General features: G+C 40.9%; 1 protein-coding gene across 3 annotated transcripts in view; it reads left to right on the forward strand.

The window, feature by feature from the left end:
- ARMC9 (armadillo repeat containing 9) overlaps nt 1-22,268 on the forward strand; it is a 57,198-nt gene extending 34,930 nt beyond the window's left edge. For 2 of the 3 annotated variants that reach the window (XM_077785695.1, XM_077785698.1), the window contains 6 exons: nt 4,620-4,724; nt 5,849-5,964; nt 10,987-11,111; nt 14,482-14,614; nt 17,516-17,685; nt 21,230-22,268. In XM_077785695.1, coding sequence (XP_077641821.1) covers nt 4,620-4,724; nt 5,849-5,964; nt 10,987-11,111; nt 14,482-14,614; nt 17,516-17,685; nt 21,230-21,252 — 672 coding nt within the window. In that variant the 3' untranslated portion in view covers nt 21,253-22,268. The remainder of the gene's footprint in view (nt 1-4,619; nt 4,725-5,848; nt 5,965-10,986; nt 11,112-14,481; nt 14,615-17,515; nt 17,686-21,229) is intronic. The other variant, XM_077785696.1, reaches the window with a different exon arrangement.
- Nucleotides 22,269-27,215: the final 4,947 nt, after the last annotated feature.

A 27,215-nucleotide genomic window follows, 5' to 3' on the forward strand; every position in this document is an offset into this window, starting at 1 on the left:
GGTGGGTTTTGCTTTTGGTTTTTACATTTACTTAATTATTCTTGTATTAACAAGAAGATTGGATCTGTTTCCATTACCTTTTCTTCATTTGAAGTCCTACTATTGTATTCTAACAACTCACCACCTCTGTCATAATTAAAGGATTATAGCTTGACATAAGTGAAGAGATGAGGAGTTACTATGGCAGTAGGAATCTTCCTTTCAAGCAGACCTATTGGATGCAGTTAAAAAAAAAGTATATTACCAGAATAGCTTATAAACAGATGGTCACTTTTTCTTAAGGCATCATTATCTATTCAGGGTGTGACTTTATTTTCTGTTTAAAAACTTTGAAATATATTTAGCAAATTTCTGGAATGTAAGAAAAGGAAACAGTTATTACAAATAAGTAATAAGTCCTATGAGAAAAGAAAATAAGCATGAGAAACTATATCATGGTAAATATAAGCTGATTCACTTTGTATTTCCTTCTCTGCTGATAAATACATTCTATACCAGTATTTCAACATCTTTTAAGAAGCTGTCTTCATAGAGCCATGGATGTAGACAACACAGCATGCTGGATCACCTAAATTAACAACCAAAGCAAGATGTAAATCATGTAAGGGAAATGTTATACCCAGTCTTTACTGGTGGTGTTGCCATTTCTGCATTGCCATAAGTGCACAGTGGAGGCTTGAAAATACAGTGTCAGCAATTACGTGGGAGTTTTATCTTAAGGAAATCTACCCCACTGCATTTTTATTTTATTGAGAAGCCTTGCTTGAGAAAGGCTATGGTAATGTCCTGGAAAGAGTATTTGTGCATACTTAAGTGTGTATATGTGTGTATAAATACATTTATAGCATGTGTTTGGCCCTGAAGAATCAGTGACTTGGAGAGTGAGTGAACTGCAAACTGATCTTGTATTAGAAGTGTTACTGAAGAACAGATTCACTGAAAACCATGCTTTTAGACTAAATATAAGGTTTTTGTCCTGAACCAACAAAGAATAAGACAGATAAAACTTAGTTGTGTCCACATTCTAGTATCTCATTGCACATTAATGGGAATGATGATGACTGGGGAAAACCAAGTCTAAAATTTGTCCTGTTACTGCAGCATGACAGAATGCATCTTCTAGTGCACATTGAGCTTTTTCTGTTTTGAGAGCAGATAAAAATGCAAATATCCTGACTGCAACAGGTGTGGTGTGCTCTCAGTTGCTATGGGTGCAGCATTGTGCAGGATCCAGCCTTTGCCTGGCAGCATCCAGGGAAGCCTTGCATTGGTTGCATAATTTATCCAGTTTTTGTGTTGTGTTTTGTATACCTCTTGTGTTGTGGCACAAGTGGTGAACTAATAACTCCTTTGTCTAAAGTTAGAGCAATGTGGAAATTCTAAGTTTAGAGCTAGAAAATAAGTCTTATTTAACAATCAATTCATCCCTTTTTATTCTAAGGGGAGAGTTCTAAGTGAATTCTAAGGGAATACAGTAAACTTTTCTTGTAGTATTAGATTATTGTAATTGTTTAACCTCCTGCAGTCCTGAAGCCTATTTTTTGTAATCTTTCCACTCCTCCAACCGGAAATCAGTGCTTGTGGTGCAAGATGGGCTTCTGGAAATGAATAATGAAAACTTCCCTTTGCTTAATATGCTGCTTAACACCTTTTAACTGACGTTTCAAGGTTTTGCGTGTCTTGGGAGTCCAAGGTGATAATACCTTTGCTTGAACTTCAGTATACTTTTTTAAAGGATACTGTGTTTTGTTGTGAAAACACATGGATAAGGAACCCTTCCTGAAAGGTGTGGCATTGAATTGCATGTTAATATTCAACACTTCCATCACTTTACCTGTTCCTGGAAATGAAAGGAAGGTGAATTCTCCTATTCAGTCCTGCTCCCTAGATGAGTTGCTGCTGCTTACAATCCCAGCAAAGGCTCTAGGTCAAATAATTTTGAAATGTATTTTTGCCACTGGACCATCATGTGATTAAAATGTACTTCTGGCATTTCTTATTATTTGACTCAGAAAATAACAGTAGGCTTTTGTTTCCAATTGCAGTTTTTCATTATCTTTGCCATTATATGAAAAAGAAAAGCCAAGTTTGAAACTGTTTTTAGTGTAACATTAATTGCAACACATTCTGAATCCTTATTGCTGCTGGGAACTATAATTCTGTTCTGCTGCAAGGACATCTGGTTTCTTAGTCCCTCAGTTTAGAAAATACAGTTTACAAATATCATAGCAGTAATGCATGATGACGTTACTTTGTTAAATAGACAAAGATTTGTTGACTCACTACCTCAATGACTGGAACTCATGTATTTTGGAATTGCAGTGAGTTATTCTCAATGGTGTTCTGTGATAACATCTAATGTTGTGATCTGGCAACAGAAAGCTTTGGAACATTTTATCAAAAGTGTTGCTTTTACGTAATCTTTAAACTACTACAGACTGAATACATTTCAGGATATGTCCTTATATTGCCTATTTTGCCAATTTAGTGACTTGCTTTCAGACTGCTTACTGATATTAGAATTTGTTGCTCAATACCTCTATTTATACCTTTACAACTTAGGAAACAACAGAAAGCCTCTCATGCAGCCTTAATTTGCAGGTTTTGCTCCAGCTTTAATTGTTTACAAGAGCATGCAAATGTTCCCAATGCTGTAACTATTGCCTTTCATGGGGGTTTTTTGGGTTTTTTGCTTTTATCTGTGTTTAATTTTGAGTTGATGAATTCTCTCCTGGCTTTGAGCAGATCTTGTGGTAACAACTTTCTTCTAAACACTGTGGCTAAGACGCAGTTGAGCCTGTTGGAGGAAAATTCTGGAATTTCGAAGGGCATCATGCATTCAGAAATTTAAGGTTCAGTACTGTGTAATGCTGGAGCATATAACCTTACAAAAAATGTGTCTGTATGTGCTGTTATTCAGAATAAATTGGCTTTTGTGTTTGTCTGGTAAGCTTTAAATTAACTAGTGTAGAGCTTAGGACACACTGGCTCCTGGAGTACATACCCAGCCTTGAGATGTCATCCTTCTGGGGTGTGTTGACACCCACAGTCACAGTGTGTATTTCCTGGTGCTCAATATTCTCTAGGCTGGTCTGTTAAATACTAACTTAATTTATCTTCAACATTTGATCTTTGTGTTCGTTTTTTATTTGACTTGGACCATCTTGAAAAGCTGCTTGTTAAAGTGCATGTGTGATATTGTAGCTCTCTTTTCAATGTTTAGTTACAAGCTGGAGCTGCGTGAGGTGACTGTACACTGACGATTTATCAGACACCCTCTGATCTGCTGTCACTCGGCACCTGGCAATAAAATCAGAGAGCTGCCGTTTGAAAATCCACTTCAGCAGCAGAGTACATCAAAAGAAAGAGCTTAATCACAGGGCTTCCAGCCATTACCTTAACGGGCTTGGCTTCCAACATCTGCTGCAGCCTGTGAGCAGTGGGGAACAGGGCACCAATTGTGTTATTTCAGCAGTGCAGTGATGGCACATGGGCAAAGTCCTTATTTTGTACAAGGAGGCAAAGGGGGGACACTTTCAGGCTCAGTTACCTGGCAGGTTAAATAATGCCAGGGAACGGGATTGGCTGCATTAACAAACCTTGTTAAAAAGAAAATAGAAAATCCCCCCAGACCTATTTATAGAGCTAATCTTTGCAATTTCCCTGACTGCCTCCCCCCTTCCCCCCCAAATAAAAAGACGCAATATTGTGGACTTTAGAGTGTGGTTTCTTGGTGGAGGGCAGGGGTTGGTGGGTTGGTTTTTTTTTGCTTGATACAGATGATTGTTGCCTAGTCTACAAATGTTTATCCTTTCGCCATCATCTGGGTTATTTTTCACCCATAGCCAGCTTTCCAAGTAATTAAGAGCTGATTGTGACTATTTAAAATTGAGTCTAAATCTCACGAAAGTAAAACTGCTTTTCATTTTCTTTGTGCTCTGGAGTTCATCAGAGTCCAGTGGACATTGCTTTTAATGGAGTTTATGTCAAGCTCTCTACCTAACTATACAATATACATTTTTAGAATTATTCCTTTACTTTTTCTCATTTACTGTTTTTGACAGCCATTAACATTTATTATCACAACAGGTTTCAAAAAAAAAGAACATTTTCTTCATCTGGAATGGGTCTGTCTTAGGATATCTTGTGCAGGACAGAAGAGACTCCCTTTTAGTAGCAAAACACAAGCAAAACATACTGACTTATTCTTGTACTACTAATTTTGGTTTGATGGAGGAATCCCTCAAACTTCAAAATTTCCTGGCTTTTTTGATCTGTAGAAGCTGCAGAGCTTCCATGAAAGATGAATCACCTATAATTATTCTAGAAATAGGCACTGGAGAGTGAATTCTTGGTAGTTTTTACTTAAAGTTGGTTACATTTTGGTTTGTAGACTAAAATCATCAGAGGATTGTTGCCTTGTTGTATGATATTTTTATCCTGAAATACTGATTCCCAGCTTTTTGTACCAGCTTTTTTTTTTTCCTTTTTTTTTTTTTTTTTTTTTTTTTGTGGTTTTGGTTTGGTTTGGGTTTTTTTTGTTGGTTTTTTTTTTGGTTTTTTTTTATTACCAGCTTTAAAGTTTCCTTGCAACCCCTGAGTTTCTTGTTGCCTTGCAGGAGGACAGTGACATCCTGGAGCCTGATCTGGACAAAGATGAAGTTTTGCTGCCTCAGCTGGGGGAGCTTTCAGGAGAGAAGCTGCTAACAACCGAGTACTTGGGAGTGAGTACCACTCCTTAGAATCTTAAAATAAATTAATTTCCTGGGCTGTTTTATTTCAGTAGTTTCACCACTTTATTCAATTTATTGCTTGAAGAGGCAGGTGCTACCTGCAGAGCAGTCTGAATCTTTCACAGTCTGTGTATGAGCTGCTGCTCAGGACAAGCAGAACCAGTGTGAGAAGGGAGCTACCCTTTCACAGAGGTGGTCAGGCTGTGGCTTAATAATAAGCTACAGGCAGCCTTAGGGTTCTTGTGCTACACCAGTGACTCTGAGCACACAAAGCACAGCGTTGAGCAGGTTAATACTGGAACATTCTGCTGGTCTGAAATTATTTTAGAAAAAAGAAAAGTTGAAAAGTCAACTGCTCCTGCAGGCGTTGTGCCAGATCAAGTATTGTCTGTCTTACTTCAAGCAGCAAAAAGCTCTTAAGTAAAAAAGCATGAAGTTTGTAGGAATGCCATTTAGTGTGCTGTGACTAATTTGAGATACACAGAGGGCTGGAGCACCTCTCCTGTGAAAACAGGCTTAGAGAGTGGCGTTATTCAGCCTGGAGAGAAGGCTCCAGGGAGACCTTATTGTGGGCTTTCAGTCCTAAAAGGACCTACAAGAAAGCTGGAGATGAACTCTTTCAAAAGAACATGTAGTGATAGGACAAGGGGGAATGGCTTCAAACTGAAAGTAGGTTAGATTAGATATAAGGAAAAAATTCTTCCCTATTAGGATGGTGAGGCTCTGGCACTAGTTGCCAGAGAAGCTGTGGCAGCCCCATCCCTGGAACTGTATGAGGACAGGTTGGATGAGGCTTTGAGCAACCTGATGTAGTGAAAGCTGTCCCATGGCAGGGGGGTTGGAACTGGCTGGTCCTTATGAACCTTTCCAACCCAAGCCAGTCTATTATAAATGTGCACTTTCTGGATTGGAGAGTCCAGAATCCTGACGATGGAAAAGTGACCTGAGAGAAGTTGTCATGAAAGAGCCTTCAGTGATTCCAGGCAGTTTTATCCAGTGACACCAGAATGCAATTTAGCTTCTGCTGCAATATTTCTATAGAATTTTCTCTATGGCTTCAAATACCTGTTTTTCCACTGCATTATTTTTTTTCTTCATGTCCTCTTGTGTATCAGATAATGACTCACACTCCAAAAACTAAGAAGAAGCAATTTGCTGGTGTCCAGCAGAGTATAGATGAGCCTCTCCAGAGACCTGTGACACCAGGTTATCACAGAACTGCATATCTAATGTAAGTTCAAACAAATGAGACCAAGTTGGATTTTTAAAGCTCTTTTAAAAAGTATAACAAAGAAAGTAAGCCCATAACAATGCCTAATATCAAAACCTTCCCTATCTAAAAGTGTATTGTCATTGTCATTCATTGTGGATAATTTCAAAAAAAGGAGCAGAACATTGCAGGCAAAGAAAGGTCCACTGGCTGAGGTCACATTCTCAAAATAGTTGAATAAATATTTATTGATCAGATTTATTTAAATTTGCATTCTATCCCACATGTTCTTGCATCTTCTTATAAAATATTCCATTGGAAAGTTGCATCAAACATCTACAATGCCTGGGATCTTCCATTTCACAAGCAACAAAGTGTATTTGCTCTGGGAAGGTTTGTTAGAGAACAGATGAAAAAGAAAATGGAGAGGATAAAAATCTTGTTATGTTGTGTTTTCCTGTTTTGGAAAAAATACATTTTCCATCAGAAGTGTGTGTGGCACTTTACTCTTGGTGTGATTTGGGTCACAGTAGAAGGCTTATTGTAAATGGAATAAAGGAGTCTTACCATGCAGAGCTCCTTGATTATTCTCTGCCTTCTGTTAGAACAAGTATATCTTAATTTCTGAGACAAGATTTGTCCTGTTCACTGTCCTGACTGAGGAAGTAAAATACCAATGAGATCACAAATTAAAATGATTTTTTAACTTTCAATTGCATTGTTTTGGATTTGATCACGTCCAGGTAGCTATGATACAGGCATGTTTATTGTGAGGATTTAATGTTTTCATTTCTATGAATACTTAATCTGAGATACTACAAGACTAACAAAGTATGATAAGAGTACTCAAAACTCACAGGATTGGTATAGGTAAGTATGTTAAAATGAATGGGTAACCTGAAAAGCACAATGTAATGAAATTATGGGTGGTTCTTCAAACACATCAGTCCTGAAGATTGTCCCATGTCATCCCTCTGCCACTCTTTGTTTTCCTGTTCATATTTTCTATTTCTTAAAGTACTTTTCCTCCTTGTTTTAGTGTGGAAAATGGGTACAGAAGACGGTGAGGACTGATGTAGTTTCACAGGTGTAGGTGATTCTGAGTGAAGTCTGTTGTTTTGGACAAGGAGTGATTGCAGCTTTATCTTGCCTCCCACTGTCTCATGCTGGAATTAGCATTCCTGCTTGTAGGAATGTGTACCATTCTTATGGGATTATATGTATTAGGTTACCAGGGCCTTGGAACAGACAAGTATAACATACCAGAGCTGGGCATGGATAAAACCCCAGAAGACATTTATTTTTTTTAAAAAGCAAGATGCACCTCCAAAGCAGAAGAATTTTTAGCTACCCCATGGCAGAATTTGCCTTAAAATCTTAATTTTTCTTCCAAGTACTGGCCTGGATAAAATGGCATTTGTTTGAACATGGCCCTAATTTGTCTGCCTGGTAGAGCCTAAATGTGGATTTGGAGTTCTGACTTTGTGTCCTTTCTTACAGGTGGCCAACTTTTTGCACCATCACAACATCCACAGTTTTTGCAAGACTCTCCCCGTGTATATTAAATGTGTGTGTTTGTGTGTCAGAAGAAAGTAGCAATTAATTAATATATTAGTAAAATAGTGATGATCTAATAATTTTCATGCAGTCCTCCAAAAGAACTGCAGGCCTTGAAAATCTAGACTGGTTAATCTATCCCTAAATATACACATACTGGTTATCTATGCCTAAATATACATTGCCACTTTGCTGTGGAGTCAGTGTTAGAGTTCAAGGTCCCACTTCCCCTGCACAGTATTTACATTCAAGTATGGCACAACTTGAATCTTCTCAGTTGTGCCCCATGGTGGGCTTGGAGACCTGGACTGATTCTGTGGAATTGGCTGTTTGGGCAGTGTTACAGTCCAGTTTTTCAAGTTACTAGAAATTCCTCTGCCGAAATTAAGGTGCTAACGAGACCATATGCCAAAGTCAATATTGTGCATTTTATTTGATAACAAATAGAGGGAGAAGAAGGAAGAGAAAGAAACAGAAAAGAGGTGGGGGTACAGAAAGAGAATGTCAGAGACAGATTAAAGAAAATCTCACCACTCTATGGATCCCAAGGATGCTCCATTGATCTCTCCAGTTCTGGTCTTCTTGGTGGTGAGGGTGCCCCAAATGCACAGAATCCAATGGATGAGTACATGCTCAGGCCAGGTGGGAATGCTGGGGGGGGGGGCAGTTTGACACAGTCTGTGTTGCATCGATTTGCCTCACGTGCAGTCCCGTGGTGCCTTAGGAATGAGTCTGAAGAGTGCTTTGGGGGTCTTTGAGGGATTATGACACCCCCTCAGCTTCCTGTCACATCAGGGTCCTGTGGATGTGGCCTGTGGAGTTGGGGGTTACACAGCTGGGCCAGTTTGTCAGGCAGGATGGGTGTTCAGTGCCTCTGACCAGAGGCTGCACCCAAAAGTGTCTCCCCGCCTCATTTCATGGGGGGAGTCTGTGTAAGCCTGGCCTCTGTGGGCTGTGGTCTTCCTCACCCCAAACCCAGCCAGGGACGAGTCTGCTGCATTTGGCTTTCTTGTGGGTGCATTCCTTGCTCTCAGCCTTGTTTGCTTCTCCCTAGACCTGAGATGATTGAACATAATGACCCATTTATCTTATCTAGGCAGCTTAACTCACAGTTCAAAGTTCCAGCCAGGCATGTTCAAGGAGTGGGGGCTTCTGTGGTTGTAGCTTCTTTATACTGTTTGTGCTATAATGGGCAAAACTCCTTCCTAACAATGTTTAAGGCATGAACTATTTCAGTCTCTGCCAGGCAGCCTTACAGCATATTTAGAAAGTATATTTTCAGGAATAAATCATCATTATCACTGGAGTGTCTAAGCATTACATTCTTGCTTTATAAGTGGAGAGAAAGCCAAGCTTGTGGAAATGAAATTACTTTCCTCTGGGAAGTCAAAAAAATGGTGTCAAACCCGTGAGAGTGCCTTTTATTTCCCAGTGTCGTGTACTGCACTGCAATTTTTGCATCAGAAATAATCTTTGGAAGTGATTGCTGCCTCTCTGTAGCACCATCTACCCAGGCAGGGTGTTTACTTAATTGTCCCGGGATCCTGAAGTGACGTAACTCTTGTATTGGCACAACTTGAATCTTCTCAGTTGTGCAGCTTGTGCCTCTGCAAGACAGCTTCAGGTCACTGCTGGATACAAATTAAAAACACATTTCTATCATGCTGGTTCTGGTAGCTCTTGGTCTAAGAGAAGTGTTAGTTTGATGGTGTGAAGCAGCCTTTACAGATTGCCTCACTATGCAAACTACAGAGGAGAAATGTAAACAGCAGAAATCTAACACTGTGAAAATATGTGAAAATTAATTTCCCTCCTGCTCTGCCCAACTGGTAGAAATACTATGAGTGTTTGATGCTCCCATGTTTTAAGCAGGAAACAAGGACTACCACTTTGAATGAGAAGTTTGTCCTTTGTACCTAACTAATTTGTGTGCAGGAAACTGCAGTGAGTAGATTAAGACATTCTCTAACTACATTTTGCAGCAGAAAAGGACAAGCTTTGATAGATTTTATGCTGTTCTAATTTTAGTACAAATTCATTTACTAAAATAAGGAAATACTCGCTTGGAAATTATTGCTGGAGGAAGACAATAAAAACTTAGCTGCCTTAATTTGAAAGCAATGTCTGAACTGGATATATTTTGTAGTTTAAATAATTTAAGTGGCTTGTATCATATGAATTCTCATGAAAAATGTTAGACACTTTTGCCCTGGATACAGCTTGTCTACCAAATACAATCCAGGACAGTTCATCTGAATTATCTGAAGTCTCGTATTCAGCAGAGTGGTTAAACTGCATTAAAATTTTTTGTAAATGCTTCCATTCAAAATTGAAGTGGATATAACTTGTTTGAAGTTCTTTATGTGAGACTTCATGTAATATATTCCATTTAAAAACGTCATGAAAGAGCAAGCAGTTGAGGAGATACTATAACGTGTCTGAGTTGTTGGTTCATACCTCCAAACAGGAGGGGGGTGAAGATTTTTAGTGCTGAATAGAAGTATTCACACCAAAAATTAATGCAGAATAGCCACTGCACATGAAGCAGCCATTTCATGCTAATTTTTCTATGTCTTCCCAGTGCAGACAAGACTCTAATTACTTCAGATGAATTGTCATGGGATCCCTGTATGGACAAGCTCTTGCTGTATGGAGCTGAGGGAGTCAGGAAATACTGAAAGCTGCCTTCTTTTTCTTTTTTTTTCATTTTTCCCTCCTTCTTTAAAGGCTCACTGGCTGAGATCACACAAGGGGGCCTGAACTACTTAATATTCTGCTAGCTATTTCCTTAGAAACTGATTTAGCTGTGAAATCATTAACTGCCTTCTTGGCCTGCATCCTTTTTACTAGAAATGTAGTTTAGTTACCTTAACCTGATATTAGGCAGGGAAACTTTCCATGTCTACCAACTTCTTTTCACACACTTTCCACACCATCGCACTTGTACTGTGTTTTATTGCTTACTAGTAAGCAATTGTGTCCCTATTCTGTCCTTCAACTGCTTCAGTTTCCCACTGATCCACTTCACTTGTGAAATCAAGAGTTTATTTGTTGCCTACTTTGTTTTAAGTCTGTGTTGTATATTGCTTTTTAAAGTGAAATCCTTGTAATATTCAGAAGCAATGTTAAATCCTTGAAAAAGCTAAGTATTGAAGACCTCTCAGACCCATTTCTACAGTCTTTTTCTTTAAGTGTCATGGTGGTATTTTGGGTCTTCAGACTGCAGGGAGTTACAGTTTCCTTTTCTTGCCTTTTTTTATTGCAGTAGGAAAAAATGCTAATTTCAAATATGTTTGATGTCAGCTGGTTTGGGGGAGCTATAGTCAAGTAGTTAAATTATATCCTTAGTACTGGTTTGCAATATGAAGTATAAAATAATTTAAATGTGTACTATGTCATTACAGGCAATTGGAAGAAATTAGCATTTACTCTGATTAAACTTTTTATACTGTAAGCATTCACCTTGCATTCTCCTTTCTCCTCCAGGCCAGAAAACAGTACCAGTTCCTGTCACGATAGGTATGAGAAGCTGCAGTCTCCACCAAGTGGTTCTTCTTCCATTTGTGGTGGGAGACAGTCCAGCATTTCTGACTTCTGCATTTCCCCCTCATGTAAGGATTGCCTCTGGGTGCTGTTCTTAATTGCTGATGTCTTCCTTGACTGGGGCAGGTGTAGGGGGCCTGGACTGTGTGTTATTGATTGGGGATTTTTTTAGTGTAGTGTGGAAATGACCCTCTGTTTATAGAGCCTGGGTCAGTCTGCAGGACCTTGGGGCACACTGCAGACTTCAGCTCCAGCTGAATGAATGGCCACAGAAGGAAAAGTGTGGCCAGCAGACGCCAATGGTCTCACTTGCCTCACTCCATCTTGCTTCCTGTGGAAGTGCCAAGGATCAAACCCAGGGCTTCCAGTATGTGAAGGGTATTCTGCAATGTCCCCTGCCCAGGGAAGGAGCTGCAGTCAGAGACAGTGCATTTCCCAGCAGGCAAAGCCCCTTGCTTGATCAAATACCCCTTGTTTGGATCTAAATGAATCACTGTCTGTTGGCACCTGCAGGCTCTGTTGGCTGTATCTCAGTGTTAGAGAGGAAGGCAGCTGCAGTTATCTGCTGAGATTTGCAACTGCATTCAGACCATCCAGGGCTGTGGAGGATGGGCAGCCTGGTGCTGTGTGGCTGCATTGTGGGTGATGCTGCTAAAGATTCTGCCCTTGCAGCTTCAGCTGAAATTAATGCAAACTCAGCTGGGCCTGAGAGCTCAGAAATATGTGATGAAATTTAAAAGGTTATAGCCTTCTGAAATACTCGATTGCTGAACTTTTGATATCCATGAGATCATGGAACACTGGATGTTGGAGTTTTAACCTACCTGGGAGGGTCTCATTAACATTTCCAATTACAGATCTAAGGCGAAATGTTCAGCAGTATAGATAAAGGATCTTGCAGCATATCCAGGACAGAATTATTAATAAGTTCAGGCAAAGTGTGCCTTTTCTTTTCTGAAAAATATGCTTTGAAGCAGTAAAGGAATAGCATACTTTTTACTTTCTCTTCTATTTTTTTAAATTTCCTAAAGGAAATGAAAAGGATTCTGAGAAGAGTAACTGAGGTCTTGCAGACAGGAATTCGCTTTCGTAATGCCTAGAGCTGATGAATGTAACATGCTGAAGGAGAGGAGGATAGCAGCAAGAGAAGCTCCTGTCCACAGTGGGCACTTGGATTCTTGCTGTTGGGTAGCAATGAGAGCTGCTGTTCTCAGCCTCCCTGCACAGCAACACCTTGAGTACAGCTTGGGGGTTTGGCCAACCAAGGGCAGCAACTCACACCAGCAAAGGTTGTAAACCAAGTAAAAGCATCCTGACTTGGCAGTTTTCCTGCAGAGAGAGAGAGAGAGAAGGAAAAAAAGAACATATTTTTACATACCTGTGCTTCACAAACAAAATTAAGCCAAGCAGTTATCAAGGGTGTTCCTGTTTGGTGTTTTAAAGTGTAACTGTATGCAATTCCTAAGGCATTATGCAGCCATCGAGCCCAAGTGAACAGATTTTGATATATTTCCAGTGAGATGCATTCACTCACCTCTGTCACTTTTGCTGTGCTGCTGATGCTGATAGTTTGTTTTGTAGGATTTGTGAAGAGGTTTAAACAAGCAGCCTGAGTCAGTCAGCAAAGTAAATGTTGTTAGTTTTTGATGGCTATTGATTTAAAGCCTTCATACTGAAGATATTCCTGCCAGCTTAAATGTTTCGCTTTGTCAGAACTTTGCTTGTAGCCTCTGTTTAAAACAGTCTGTTATCTGCTTTCAGTCAAAATTATATGCAGGTGGCTATTAATAAGACTACTGGATTATATTATTTTCCTATAGAAAAATCTTTGCGGTCAGAACATACAACATATTGCTAGTTTATATGAATTATACATGTAAAAACACAGATAATTTGTGAGGAAATTTTTCCTAGCATTAATCCAAGGTATAAAATAACATTGAGCTACTTGAAAGATGGCCTGAGGTTTGTTTTGGGTTTTTGCAAGTAGCAGTGACATATGTGCTTGTCTGTCTTATCTTTTGAATTACATTTAGAAATGAGGGAATTAGAAATGAAGTGGAGGGGAAGAGAAAAGAGAGACTGCACTGCTGGACCCCCTGGTTGTTATGTCAGTGACAAGACTTTATTCTGCAGAATTATAATTGAGCTGGGTCTTTGAACATCTCCATTTTTCCAAAAGGCAATGGGGATTGTAATATTTAAATTGAAAAGGCTTTAAGGCAATGGAAAATAAACTATTTCTCTTCTGTTGCCTTCTAAGATAAAGCAGGGAGCAGAAATGTATAAAAATAATGGTACTGCTTCTAGAGGCTTTCATGATGCTCTGCCAAATATCTTTGCTGTGCAATAAATATGCTTTATTGACTTCTGATCTTGGTCTAATGGTCATTCTGCAGTACCAGGAACCTGCTTATTTCAGAATATCTGTTTCCCAGCATCACATGAGTGCCTTGGGACTCAGAGTTTGATGCAGCCATCATAAAATGAATAGTAAGAGACAAAGAGTGAAAAAAACAGAATAAAAGCTTTATGTGAACAATTAGTCTCCTCAAGGGGCTATCTCAAGGAAACTAAGTTTAGCCTCAAGGAAACTTGATCCTTCTTTATTTTCCAAAAATGAGCCTAGTTCTTTAATGTCCTCCTGGAAATATTTGGTTGTTCTTGGACTGGTCTGATTTTGTCTGGGTCCATCCTCTCCCCCTTTATCCTTTGGTTAAAAATCAATAATTCTTGCCCTCTTTTATTTTTTGTCTCCTGTGGGCAGAAAACTTGTGGCCCAAAGATGAACCCTGGTCATCTTCCTACACTTACTATGCTGAATGCCAGACAGAACATGTGCTGGGCAGCAAAATGCCTGTCTGAGAGTGCCCTGATCTGCATTCTTATCAGCATGAGAGAGCAAACCAGGACAGCAGCCAGTCCTGAGCATGGCAGGAATGGATCTAGGGATTTTCCCTAAACTTTCATTGAACTTGCACATCTTAGTAGCCTCGTGGTTCTAAGCAAACTGAGTGTCCTTCTCTTCTCCTTTAGTGTAAGGCAGAAATTGAATCTGACAGAAGTGTAAAACACTTCTTCTTGTCTGCAGTGGCCCTGTTACTGTGGATATGTACAGACAACTGCAAGGGGTTGTGTTCCTGTGGCTTTAATGAGCTGTTGAACATAGCTGAAGTGTGTTAACTGCAGGCCTGCATGCTCCTCTCCCGTTGCAAGTGCATAGTGTAGCCAGTTTTATTTTTCAACTGCAAAGGGCTTAAATTATCACACTTGCAGCTGTTTTGCTCAGGTGATGAGCCTTAATACACTCTGCCACACAAACTCAGTAGCCTGCCAAAACCTCAAAGTTTCCTTTATACAGCAGATCTGCAACTTGATTGAATTTCTAATAAAACTGTAAGGAGACAACTCCTCACTGAACTATGTTTCCTTTTTAAGCAGCAATTGAAATGAAGTCATCTGAAGTATTTGCATCAGGCCATAGAATGGACCAACACATCCCAGCTGGTGATACCCTATCTTCTCAATCTGCTGAATTCACTGAGGACAAAGTAAATGGTCAATCACACAGGTATGATCTATCTAGAGGATACCTAAAATTGTAATAGGAGTCTGACAGGATTTTCCAGCTAATTCCATACTGCTGTAAAGACAATCTGTGAAGTTACTTGATGTGTGATGTGTACAACTGTGATGTTACATCTTGGATGAAAACTGGGAATTAATTAGCAATTGGACTAAAGTCTACCAAAGTTTTCAGGGCCTGCATGTGTCCTTCAGACATTAACAGCTTTTTCCTATAGCTAATTAGATTGGGCCAAGTTTTAAACAGCGTAGATAAATTTTAAAAGCAAATACGTTCCAGAACAAAAATGCAGAATGGGTGGAGATGTGTTAAAGGAAAGTTTTTACAAGCTCTTTATGCATCTGATTTTTCAGAAGTGTTTAGTTATTTGTGTCAATTACAGCTCTAGCACTTCTGAAAGATTCTGTGTCTAGAACTTTGTTTCCTTCAGGCCTACAGAGGCCAGTGTGTGGTTTTGGGTTTTTTGTGGGGTTGGTGTGGCTTTGGTTGTTTGGTTGTTTGTTTTTTTTTCCCAGTTGTACTGTTTCCATGGTGAGATCTGAGAAATTACACATTGTCAATAAATTGTCACTGGTTTCAACTGAGGTGCTTAACAGTCATAGCTGTGGGCCAGCATTGCTGGTTTTATTTCTGTTGTCTGTTGTAACAGTAGCTAAGCACATAATAGAAATACAAATAGACCATACAAATTTATGGCCAAATTGTTTGCATTGTGATGGAGATAGGGATATTAATCTTTCAGGCTTTGCTTCCAGGAAGCAAGTCAAATTGGCAACATCTTGTCCCCCACCCTAGTGAGATGCTTTGCTTCTCTACATAACCTATTATTTAAAAGGTGTGTTCCCAGTAATTTTTAGTATTTGTTCACAAACATATGTCTAAATCTCAGGATGGAATTTATAGAAGTGAAGGCACAGGTGCAGTATCCTGCAGAGGAAGATCATATCTTTTCATCCTCTGTTTCCTCAGCACGCATGCAGTAATTTGGATTTCCAAATGCAGCCTGGAGTTACAGATACAGGAATGCAGCCATTCGCAGTCAAGGAGAGCTCAGGGTTTTCTGTGTCAAGGGTCTTTTGTTAATATGTTGGTGTTGCAATACCTAGACCTGCCTTTTCATTCTTTCACTCCTGGATGCAGACTATAATTTGTTTGCCAAACAAACAGGACTAATAAATCACTGCTCATAGTTTTGTCCACTGTAAGAATTGTCTCCTTCCTGGAGGCAAATACCTATTTGGCAAATGCCAAGACCTTTCTAGAAGATGTATGTATGAGAAAAGGAGGGCTGAGTTGGGCTGTGGAAGTGGTGACTTCTCTTTCCCCTCTTCCTTGGCAGTATAAATTGAGAACTTAACTGAACAGAGATGAGTGAAAGGATGCAAAATAAATTGGAGAGAAGAATGAGACCTTAGTAGTGACATTTCTGCTACAGCTGTTTTATTTCCACAGGAGCAAATGATTGTTCCAGCTGATGCAGGTCAGACTGAGTTAAATGACAAAATAATCAATAACAATGACACTGCTATGCGGAAACAAAGATGTTTAAATATCTCTGTGGTCCATGCCTTGAGGTTTTATCCGGCCAGTCTTATTTTTCAGTGTTGCTTTACCAATCTGTTTCTGCTGCCATCTGTCACCTCCTCCTTTGAAACTGAGACAAGTTTTAGCACTTGCAATAGTCATAGGTAGAAGGCTGCAGAGATGGTTCTTAGCAGAACAATTAGCACGTCTCTGCCCTTAACATTTAGCATATACATATGCAAAATACAGACAATAATGCTATTTAAAATACAAAAGGAACACTTGCTCAAATCTCCCTGCAAGGTGAAGCAGGGCCTTCGGAAGGGCTAATCAGTACTGACTCAGCAGCATTCCCAGGGGAGGAGGAGAGATTAAATGTCTTGAAAATCCCCCTAATCACCCCTTCTGATGATCACAAAGGGTTCTTTTGATGGAGCTAATAACACGAGAACTTTCTATTTGAATCACTGATTTTTTTTTATAGCACCTATTTTTTCGATGTCCTGCCTTTGCTCTTTTATTTCACTTTTAAAATATGATGAAGTTTTCATGTAGCTGTTACTTTAGTTTAGCCTTTTCTTATTTTAAGAGAAAATCGACTCTAGTGCAAACATTAATTTAGATTCAGAATTATTTTAAAGATTTGCTATTTCCTGGTAGCCTCCATTTTTGTAACTGGGGAAAAGTATATTTATGCTGGGGACAAGGAAAGACAGTGTATCCTCACACATTTACTGATTAAATTTTAAAGAATGATATTTTTGCAGACTGTCAAATAGCAGCACCTGCTTTATGTTCTCAGTGTGAGCAAGGAACCCATTTGTTTAGGGAATTTATTTTAGAGATGCCATCACAGATTTTTGCTCTCTTGACAAAGCCTTCAGGGAATTCTACAGATCTTATCCCAGACATGAGCCAGGGAGGCTGCCTATGTCTGCTAAGATTGACCTATACCTGGAAGAAATTGTGGTGTCTGTGCTCTAAAAGGATGTGTTCCTCTGCTGTAGCATATCTGTGTATTTTTTGCACCCCAGAACGAGTCACTGGATAAACACAACAGAAATCAAGCTAAAGATAAGTTACTGGTTTGCAGGGAATTTAGCTGATCCTGTTCATTCCTGTTGTTCAGAGTGAGGTTTGGGTAAGATGGACAGGTCGATAGAGCCAGGTTGGAGGCTGTGCAGTGAGCACAGGCCCAGGTAGTGCCTGTGGTGCCATGTTCCTTTCCATTTGCAGCCTCCCTGAGGTTTGAGCACCTGCCAGGCTGTCACAGCACGTACTGCAGGTTTCACTTGGTTGCAGACTTAACTATGCATACATATTTCTCCATGCATTGCTAACCCTTTCTCTCTCCTGCTCCAGTGAGTTTGCCCAAGCCTTCACCAGCAAACCTAAGATCCCTCGCACTCCTGACGGGCAGGGCACCAGCCCTAGAAAGGGAAAGGTCCCAGGCATTGCCCCCCAGTTCTCTCAGTCTGGACCCCAACAATCAAGCCATCCAAGCTCCTCAAGATCTACAAGGAGTAGACAGAGTAAGTGGAAAATGTCATTGTTCTGTTTGTCATTCCTTGGGTGGGAAAGTAGGGAGCATTGTAGAAACTCTTCAGGAATGAAGTGGTAAGCTGCAAATGTGCCAGGAGTATATGACATTGTACTTGTCATCTGCAGGATGTACAACCATGTAATTATATCCTGCTGAGCACTGCTCCTATTTCCAGGCTGTCATGTGAGCAGTTAAAAGACATGCTTTGTCCTGTCTCTGGGTGGAGAAAAGTGACCCAAATTCTCAAAAGTTTTTGGGGAAGCTTATGAGTCTCAGATTAGACCTTCTCTAGATGTCATCAGTGTTTTTCCTTTTCTTAAGACATTTGTTCATCCCACTGTGTAACTTGAAGTCAGATCCCTGGGTGTGTCTGCACTGCAGCTGAATGTAGCACATGTCATGTGCTCTACATTTGTACCCCAGCTGAATGTAGAGCTCACAGCTCCTGAACTCAGGAGATGGCTCAGGGCAGCTTGGTAAGCAGAGAGCCAAGTACAGTGTGCTGGTTATGGCAGTCTCCTTTCTGCTGGAGACTGATACTCAAGTGCCACATGGCCATGCTGTGGCCTGCAAAAGTTTATAAAAAGTACTTCATCTCTGGGGGGTTCAGAAGAGAGGGTGGCTTTGACTTGAGGATTGACGAAGATGATGGACACTTGCTTTGAGCCAGGCAACACAAGCTCAGTACAGAGCAAAAATTGATCTTGGATGCTCACACATCAGTAAACACATGTGGTATGTCAGCTGTGGAGTTTTTTGGAGTGGAGGGGGAAGAAAGATGCATTATTCAGTAATGAACAAACTTTTTCCCAGGTGTGTGGATAGGAATAGCTGGATCCAAATACAACTCTGTGTCCATCACCAGTGAAAATGGCAGGAGCATGGCATCATAACAAGTTTAGTGATGATTATAAGTCTAGTGATGATTATTTGATCACAATGCAATGTTAGCTCTATTCTTTAGCTGTAACTATTACCTTGAAGCATTTGACAAAAACATAGTAAGTCAATACCTTCCCAAGAAACTTGTAATATTGTATATCATTAGCTACTCATTACAGATACAGGAAATGAAATGAAGATAATAACCCAGTAAACCAGTAACAAAGCTGGAAAGAGCATTCTGAGCCTCCTGTGTTGTTCATTCATTGTTCCACACAGTTGCATGTGCAGAGAAGTGGTATGGTTTCTTCAGGGAGTACAGGTGAGGCATTGGAAGGGAATGTTCTTGGTGGCAAAAGGTTTTGACCTGTAGGCTCCTTGCTTCAACACTCCTGTGCTGAGGTAATGCAGCTCTTTCAGCTTTACCTTTGCTGCATGTGCCCCGAGTTTTACCTCTGACATCAGTGCTCTCTGTTTCCTGTGACAGCAGCACTGTTCTGCCCTGACTGGAATTGGTGTTAACACCCAAGAGTCTGCCCCTGGTTCCTGTTTCAGTTCATTTCCAAAAGCATTGGCCATGGAAAAGAAGCCCAAGTGAAGGAAGGAAAAGTACAGAGTGTGTGTGTGTGTGTGTGTGTGTGTGTGTGTGTGTGTGCACAAAATAATCTTCTGCATGTTCTAATTTCTCCAGGGCAGCTTTACACTCCTGGGCAGAGTGTCCTAGGAAAGATGTGACAGACCAGTGTTGCTTTCAGGAGGCTCTGGAGCGAGATCCTTTTCCAGTGGCACAGAGTTAAATGCATTTTATTTTTAAATTGCTCTAAAGTAGATCACTTCGGGTTCTCTGTGGATTCAGTATATGTGATGATCTGTTAGTCCAGATACTTGACCTCTTCTAACTTTTATTGTTTTATTTGTTTTACACTATACCTCTTCTCTTTGCTAGGAATGTATGCTGAATGTATAGCAGGCATCCAAACTTGCTTTGTGTCCATTTACTATTTCTCCCAATTTTTTGCTTGGGATTCCAGGTTATCATTTTCTCTCTGTCCACATGTGCCACGAGACAGTGTCAGCAATTAAATATGAACTTCTTCCTGATGCTTTTGAGGCAGGATGGGAATGAGCAGACTCTGTTCAGAAGGTTGTTGAGAGAAAAACTCCAATTTATTTCAAAATGCATCACTCTTTATACAGAGCTTCGTCCAGGCCAATTCCATTGGTCCTGGAGTGAAAACAACCCACTCCATTGGTGCAGAGTGCATGACGCACAGAGAGATAAAAGATTATTTACATTCTTCTCCAACTCTTTCCCTGGCTTCTGCCTGGTTAGAAATTCTCTGTTTCTCTCTTTTATTGAATCTGAGACTGACATCTTCATGCTAAAAATAGCAAATAAATTATTTTGCAAACAGCTAATCTTCTCATTACTCTGTGTACATGTATCCAGCCTTGTTGTCTGCTGTCACAGAGCACCAATTAGTTCTTGTCCATCCTACAGGGACTTTCACACAGGGGTTTATAGGTGGTAAGAGTTACATCAAGGTTGTAAGGACCAGATTTTTAAAGGACTAAAAAGGATTTTAAGCACCTATGCTGAAACTTGAGGTTCTCAAAGGTAATTCTCAGCTGTTACTTAAAGATGCTGGAAAGAGTTCTGAAGCAAGTGAGCCCCTAACATTTCCCTAGTAAAGCTCTGTGCTTACTGCTCCTTTAATTTCCTAGCTGATTCATCTGCAGGTCAAAAATGGTATCAGATGCACAGATACCAGTAATCAGTAGATTCCAGCAGTTGCTGCCTCCCATTTGCCTGTTGCATAGGTATGTAGGACTTTACATATCAAGAGACTGTTCCAGTGGAAGACTAATTTGTGCATTTCTTAATATCTCTGGAGAAATGCAAGTTTTTATAGCTGATGGACACAATGAGAAAAAGATGACATTCTGATTTTACTTGCTGCATATACTTATTTTAGAGGCACATTTTTAGCTTGATTTTAGTATTTATTACAGGTGTATTTTCTGGAAACAAGTTGATTATGTAAACCTGCCTGAACTAGCTGGACTGCTCCTCTTGGAGCATGGAGTGTGAGGAATGCCTGAGGAATGCAGAGGAAGCCCAGGTACTTAGATCAGCTACAGGCCTGGGGCCAGAGTCCTGCCCAAGATGCAGCCCCTGCTGTTAACTGAACTCTAGAGCAAAAGCAAGCTCCTCCAAATAAAATCAGCCATGCTGGGATCCTCTGTGATTTCCACTTCCAAGCTGGCACATACATGGATGACACTGGCAGCATGGATGAAACACAGAATTCCACAGGGAGCATAGGCACCTCCAAATTTAGACCTTTTCAACTGTGTTCCATGCGGACACGGTTGTGTGGTTTAATCCACTCTGATCCTGGGGGAATGTTTTTTGTCAGGAGTGCAACTGGGCCCTGGTGATGCCCTTTCAGTTCTTTCAATATCCCCTGAAAAGAAGTTGCCATAAATGCATTCTGCAGTTTTGAGTTGCAGCCTCACGAGTTAAAGTGCCTTTCTGCATGTTTTTTGCGATGTTTGTGTCCCTGTACAAGTGTTGCCCTCAGGCAGCTCCTGTCTTGTAATAAATCCTGCTTTCAGCTGACAGACCCTTTCTCGATGTTTTTCTGCAGGCAGCCAGTCCTACAAGAAGTGAGAACAGTTCCTTTCCTCGAGAATCACTTTGTTGAAGGACAGAGCGAGCTTCCTGTAATGAACTTTACTGGTGACCTGCAGAGGAGAGTGAGGCTGTTGACACTGCAGGCCTTGCACAGGGATTTGGGATTATCTGATGGGATGTGTCTGTGGGCTCTAAAACTGGCTAAGAAAAGGGCCTTGTTATTAGAACTCGAGGTCTGAGCAGCAGCTCAGGACTGTCATGGGAGATGGATATTTTCTGATAGTTTACTCTAAAATGACATTGCCACCTTGAGAAGAAACTCTTGCTCTCTGCCTCCTGTGTCAGTGTAAATGGCATTGGAAACAGAATGTAGCCCAGGAGTTTTGCCAAGAAACTGAATTTTTTACTTATTGTTTTTTGAAGCAGCCTGCCAATTGCTTTTTTAAAAATTTTGCCTTTGTGACTGGTTTGGGAGGTGTCTGTGTTCAAAGGATCTGCCTGAAGAGGGACACTGTCTGCCACATGTGTAGAGCCTTCCAGCCCGGAGCAGTCCTGTGTGGAGTGAGATCTGCATGGCCCCCAGACCCTGAAAAGGAGGTATTTTATCAGCTTCTGGTTGACCTGTAGCAGATGAAAAACACTGTTACAGTGCCCAAAGCACCATCCATGCTCACCTCTGAGGTCTTTATCTGCAGCAATTACTCCTAAGCCTTCTTTCTGCATTTTTTTTGGTTAATTCTACTGTTTAACATTTGTGGAGTGAAAAATCTCTTTTTTTTCCTGGAATGAAGAGCTTTGCTTCTTCATTCATAGAAGAAACCATGAGAATGTGAACAGATCAGAAGCAGCTTTCTCTTTTCATGTAACTGTGCTCCATATTTGGTGTTTGTTGGGGTTTTTTTTATGCTCTTCACTTCAGTGCAATGAGTGTTTATGTCTTTATGGAATTTGTGCTGGTCTTTGGTGCAGGTGAAGTGCTGACTAGGCAAGAGATATCAGGAATCCTTCCACTAAATAAAAAGCAGCAGTTAGTTCTGCCGGTGAATTACAAAGCTAGTGCTTTTTGTTGTTCCTTCTCTCGACAGTAACAGCGACCAGGAAACACTGAAGTCTTCACTGGGGGTTGGCTTTTCAGTGACACCCCTTCATGTGACAGCTGCTAGGACACATGAATGCAGTTTACATTGGAACTTGGCTGCTGCTGAGACAGAGATGTACAAAAAGCAAACGGTGTATTTGCCTTATTGAGACTTGAAAAACAAATGTTTGAATGAGTATGAAAACAGGGAAGGTAGGGCTTTGGTTTTGGAGAGCAAACAAGTGGAACACAGCCTGAAAGGTAAAGCAGCTTCTATAGTGACACTGCCTTCCCCTAAAGTAAAGAGTTGTAAAGCCATTTCCGTAGAGCCAGAAGAAAGCTTTGTGCTTCTGACAAGACATTGAATTGGGCCTCTTGCTCTGTGGTGGCAACTCAAGAGCCAAGGCCACTGATGCTGTTGCTTCAGACCCACTGAGATCAGTGATGCTGTGTCAAATGTTTGCAGAAAGGGCTCTCACACACAAGTTCAGGAAACCCCTTTGGATAGACTTTAAATCAGAATGGGGGTGTTTTGTAGGAGAAGACCTCCTGTAGCTTAAAATCCAATCAATTCATGTGGAAGTTACAATTTACTTACTAACACCAAGCAGCCAGAGTATGGGTGTTGCTTTAGCTCCCAAACTACACGGGACATGAAGTGACTACAGGCACTTGCTAGCCTGTCACACAGATCCCCATACTAGACAAAGAAGTCACAGAAAATCTCTGACTTGTGCTTAGAATCTTCTGCCTCCTCTCAGAGCTGATACACAACTAATGGGAAAATGTCCTCTGGTTCACAAAAAGGCAGTAATGGAAAACAGCCATAAAAGTTCACCTCATGGCTTTCCAGGGTAGGCAGAATTTCCTCTGAAATTCTGGGGTTTTTCCAGCACTGTAACATCAACAACCAAGCTGTGAATGAAGTGCTAAGCAGTTCATTTGCATACATGAATAACACCATGTATGTATTGAGTGCTCCAGTAGCTGAGTTTTTTTTATCTTACAGCAGTGCTGTGTTTCATGTTGGATCTGTGCTATGTTCATTCTAGATCTGATTGTGTAAAATGGAGAGCAGCTTTTGAAAAGTGATTAGAACAGACTTTTTTTTTTTTTTTTTTTTTTTTTGCGAGGAATGGCATGGGGAGAAACAACCCCAAAACCTCACTGATTTTATGAGTTGAGGTAAAACTTCACCACCCCTTGCCAGACAAGGTGGTTGGTAGGTGTGGCAGCTGCTCCAGCAGATCAAGATTCATGAAAACCAAAATGCATCTTGCTGAGTTGGACTGAAAGGAACAAACTGAAGAGTGTATGGTTGTGTGTTTCTTGCTCAGGCCTCTTGCAATGCAGAACTCTATATGTATATTTTCCCATGTTCTCTTAGCTGTATGAGTATGGAGTTTGAAGTCCAAGACTATATTAATGCATGAGAATTTTAATTTTCCAAATGCCTGAGAGAAACTATGGATGTGCTTAGAAATAAGTTATCAGCTGAACAGTGATTTGAGAGGCTGAGGAAGTAACACGTCCTTTCCTCTGTCTTCACAAAAAAGCCCCTGTGATGGCAGTCAGAAGATTTGAAGCTAATGAAAAAGGTCGATTCTGCCTTTGTTCACAGAACTCCACTCTTTGGAGTGGAAAGGTCCCTGAATGGAGGTCAGTAGCACACACACAGCAAATTCAGCACCTCACTCTGAAAAGCTGATGGGTGTCTTTTGCTTGTGCCATAAAGAGACAGCTGCTAGATTCAACACCCTCCTGGTGAACTCATTACAGGAGCAGTGGAGATTGCTGCCCGGGTGGGAGGGGTGTGATTGCACTTAGAGTGGCTGTAATTTCTTTCACAAAGAGCAAATAAAATTATTGCAAAGGACACACGGATCTGCAAGGAAAGTTTTTCCGGGACCAAAGTCCTAATGGTGCTACTGTACCTTTTGGATGCAACTACTGTATATTCAGTGTCATTTTGTTTATGCAGAGTGTTATTTGAGACTGTAAGTCTACTGTAGTTTGCATAGAGGGCTCATTCTGTCCAAGTGCTTTAATGTTATCTTTCCATGACTAGATAAATATGCTCTTAAAGGGTTTTTTTTTCCTTCTTTCTCTTTTTGATATATTTGGTTTGGGGGGTCATGCAGCTTTTTTGTATGCATTTCTTTACATTTCACTCCAGTTTATTATTGACAAATTCTGTCCCAAACAATTTTTATCTCCAAATAGAAAACACAGGTCCCTTCAGTTCAGCCTGGCCTGCCTCTGCAGAGGTGATGGTGTATACTCAGAAGTGTTGCAAAGAAGGCATGAACCACTCATTGTTTGTGGTCTCTCATGAGGAGAGCCCACACATGTGGGACTCCACCAGTGACACTGGGTTGCTATCAGAGATACTATTTGTTGTACAATTCAAGTGTGTTAGGGAAGACAAGCAAGGAAGTTCTCTGGAGGGAAAATATTGCTGTGGTGGGGAGGGACGGTGGTTGCTTGGTTTGGGTTTGAGTTGTCCCTTTAAACAAAGTTTCACTAATCTTTATAAATCATGGTGGAGATGGCAGTGCAGAGATAAGGAGCTCTGCAATGTGTTCACGCACATCTTGACTCTTGACGTGGTGGTAGCCAGAAAGCCAACACACTGCCTTCCTTGCAGGTGTTTAAGTGTATCCAGACTTACTGTGGAGCTAGGGGCTACAAATTTATCTTTGAGACAGAACTTCCTGGCTGTTTGGACCCTCCTCACGCTTGCAGTCTGACTGAATATTGGATCAAGCACTTTCCTGGGAGAGTTGAGGGGTGCTCCTTGCTTGAGTCCAAGGAAGGAGTGTGTGAGCCCTGCCAGGCACCCCGGACACCTCCTGTGCTGTGTGAGCCCCTGAGCTCGAGGAGTTGTGTGGGCATGGCAAGCAGAGAGGATATATATAATTATAGCCGTGCAAACCTCACTGATCCTGTGGGAGCCCTGTGCCAGAATACCTCTGTGACTGAGCCACGTGGCTTCCTCTGGGCTAGGCTGCACTTTCCCAACCTATTCATAGAAATCCTGAAAGGAGGGAGACTCTTGAGAGTTTATTGACAGGTGAGAAATAGCAAGAGGTTTCAAGACAAATGGAACAGACTTCATAAAGACCAGGCTGTTCTGGCCAAGCTATGGCAATCTGCTGCTAATGGATTTGAAAAAGAAAACTACTTCTGGGTGCAGGGCATAGAACATTGTCCTACTATGTTATCAGACCAGTAATTCTGTAGCCTGACGTCTTGTCAGGAGTTGGGATCCGATATTTCAGAGAAAGTTTCCTCCCAACTCCAGGCTGCTCTCTGCCCTGCAGTGACATTGTATTCAGTAACAGCATCATGATCCAAATTTCCACTTTTTGAGGACCTGGAGCTCTCAGAACAACAGGCTCAGTGGCACACCCTAGGACATCTAATAACTTTCTGGAACATGTCCTTCTTTTTGTACAAGTTCTGTCAGCAGTCATTGGCATATGGTCCAAGTTTCCAAGAAACTGGGGCAGTAATTGATGGCAGTGAAAGCAAGAATGCTTCACATAAGCAGTAAGAAATCTTACTTCATTAAAGTTGTCACCTGAACAACTTTAATGTTTTGTTCTTATCTTCTTCAAGTATGGGAAATGCTATTCTTATATAATTTTAAGGCAACAGTTTTGGGAGTGTCAGTTATTTTGTTTACTCTGCATACCAGTGACGTAGGACTGCTTTTAATTTCAAAAATTGTTTTCAATATGCCTTGCTAGCTTTCAGCTTAAAAGAATTTTAAAGTGTTATTTCATTTTACTTGTTTTTCTATTACTAATGCTGAGAGCTAATTTTTCTGAGCAACCAAATAAACAGGACAAATGAAAAGTAGCAGATACCTGAAACAATAAGGTTTATTCTGTAGATGTTTAAGGTGCCTTTTATAGTGGGCTGTATGTGACAGCTACAAACGCTGAGGCCATTTGACAATCAGACCACCTGCAGAGGGATTTTAAGAGTTCAAGGACAACTCCTTCTACTGATCTCAAGAAAAAATTCTGGCCTTTGTAGATCCCGATTTAGTTTTCCTCTGAAGAGTGAAAAAGTTGAGCTGGAGTGAGGATGGGATGAAAGTGCTGGAAATAGCAGCTGTGTGCCAAGTGATAGAGTTGCTCATTTGGGCTGCCGTGTGCCGGTCTGTGTCCGAGCCCTTGCCTGGATCCGGCTGCCTGTTGGCAGAGGTTGAATCCTTCCTGAGAACAAATCACTTTATTGTTCTTGCCTGCTCATGCACTGCCTTTTGGGAGCGTGGTTCATGTTGTAGCAAGAAGCAGAACCATTAGCACCAAATGAATTCTTTGTCAAGCAGCACAGTCTCCCTGAAATTTTTACTCTCTTCTCCAGCAGCCTTCCCCCAGGATCAAATTTTTGCAGTATTGTAGGCGACTGGCTCCTGGTAAGCAGATAACTTTTTTTTGTTAATTCTGCAGATTGTGGCCTACCATGATTTTCCATGAAACTGGCTCCTTTCTATTTCTTCCTCATCCAAGTGAGCAGCTGGGCAATGAAATGTGGCAGCTCTGGGACTTGAGGAAAACAGTTCTGTTTCGATTAAGCCCCTTCCACCCTCAAGGCCTGTGGAAACTGGGCTGTTTGAAACAGCCAGAATTTCCATCCTAACTGTACCAAAAGCTCCATTCCAGCATTGCAGAAATGTGGGTGTGAGCCACTGTGAACTTCTCAGACCATTTTGGGGCTCCTAAGGTTCTCTGAAACCACATTTACAGCAACTAAAGCAGTGTCAGCAATTGTGTCACTTGAATTGCTCAAGTCACCCAGAAATGGCAGCAGTGAGAACCAATTTAATCTCGAGTGATTTGGCTCCTGGGTCATGTCCATGAACAGGGCAGAGATCAAGGCTTCTTAATCAAAACCAGTCCAGGTGATC

This window comes from Lonchura striata, chromosome 10, assembly GCF_046129695.1.
Source record: "Lonchura striata isolate bLonStr1 chromosome 10, bLonStr1.mat, whole genome shotgun sequence".
Lineage (NCBI taxonomy): Eukaryota > Metazoa > Chordata > Aves > Passeriformes > Estrildidae > Lonchura > Lonchura striata.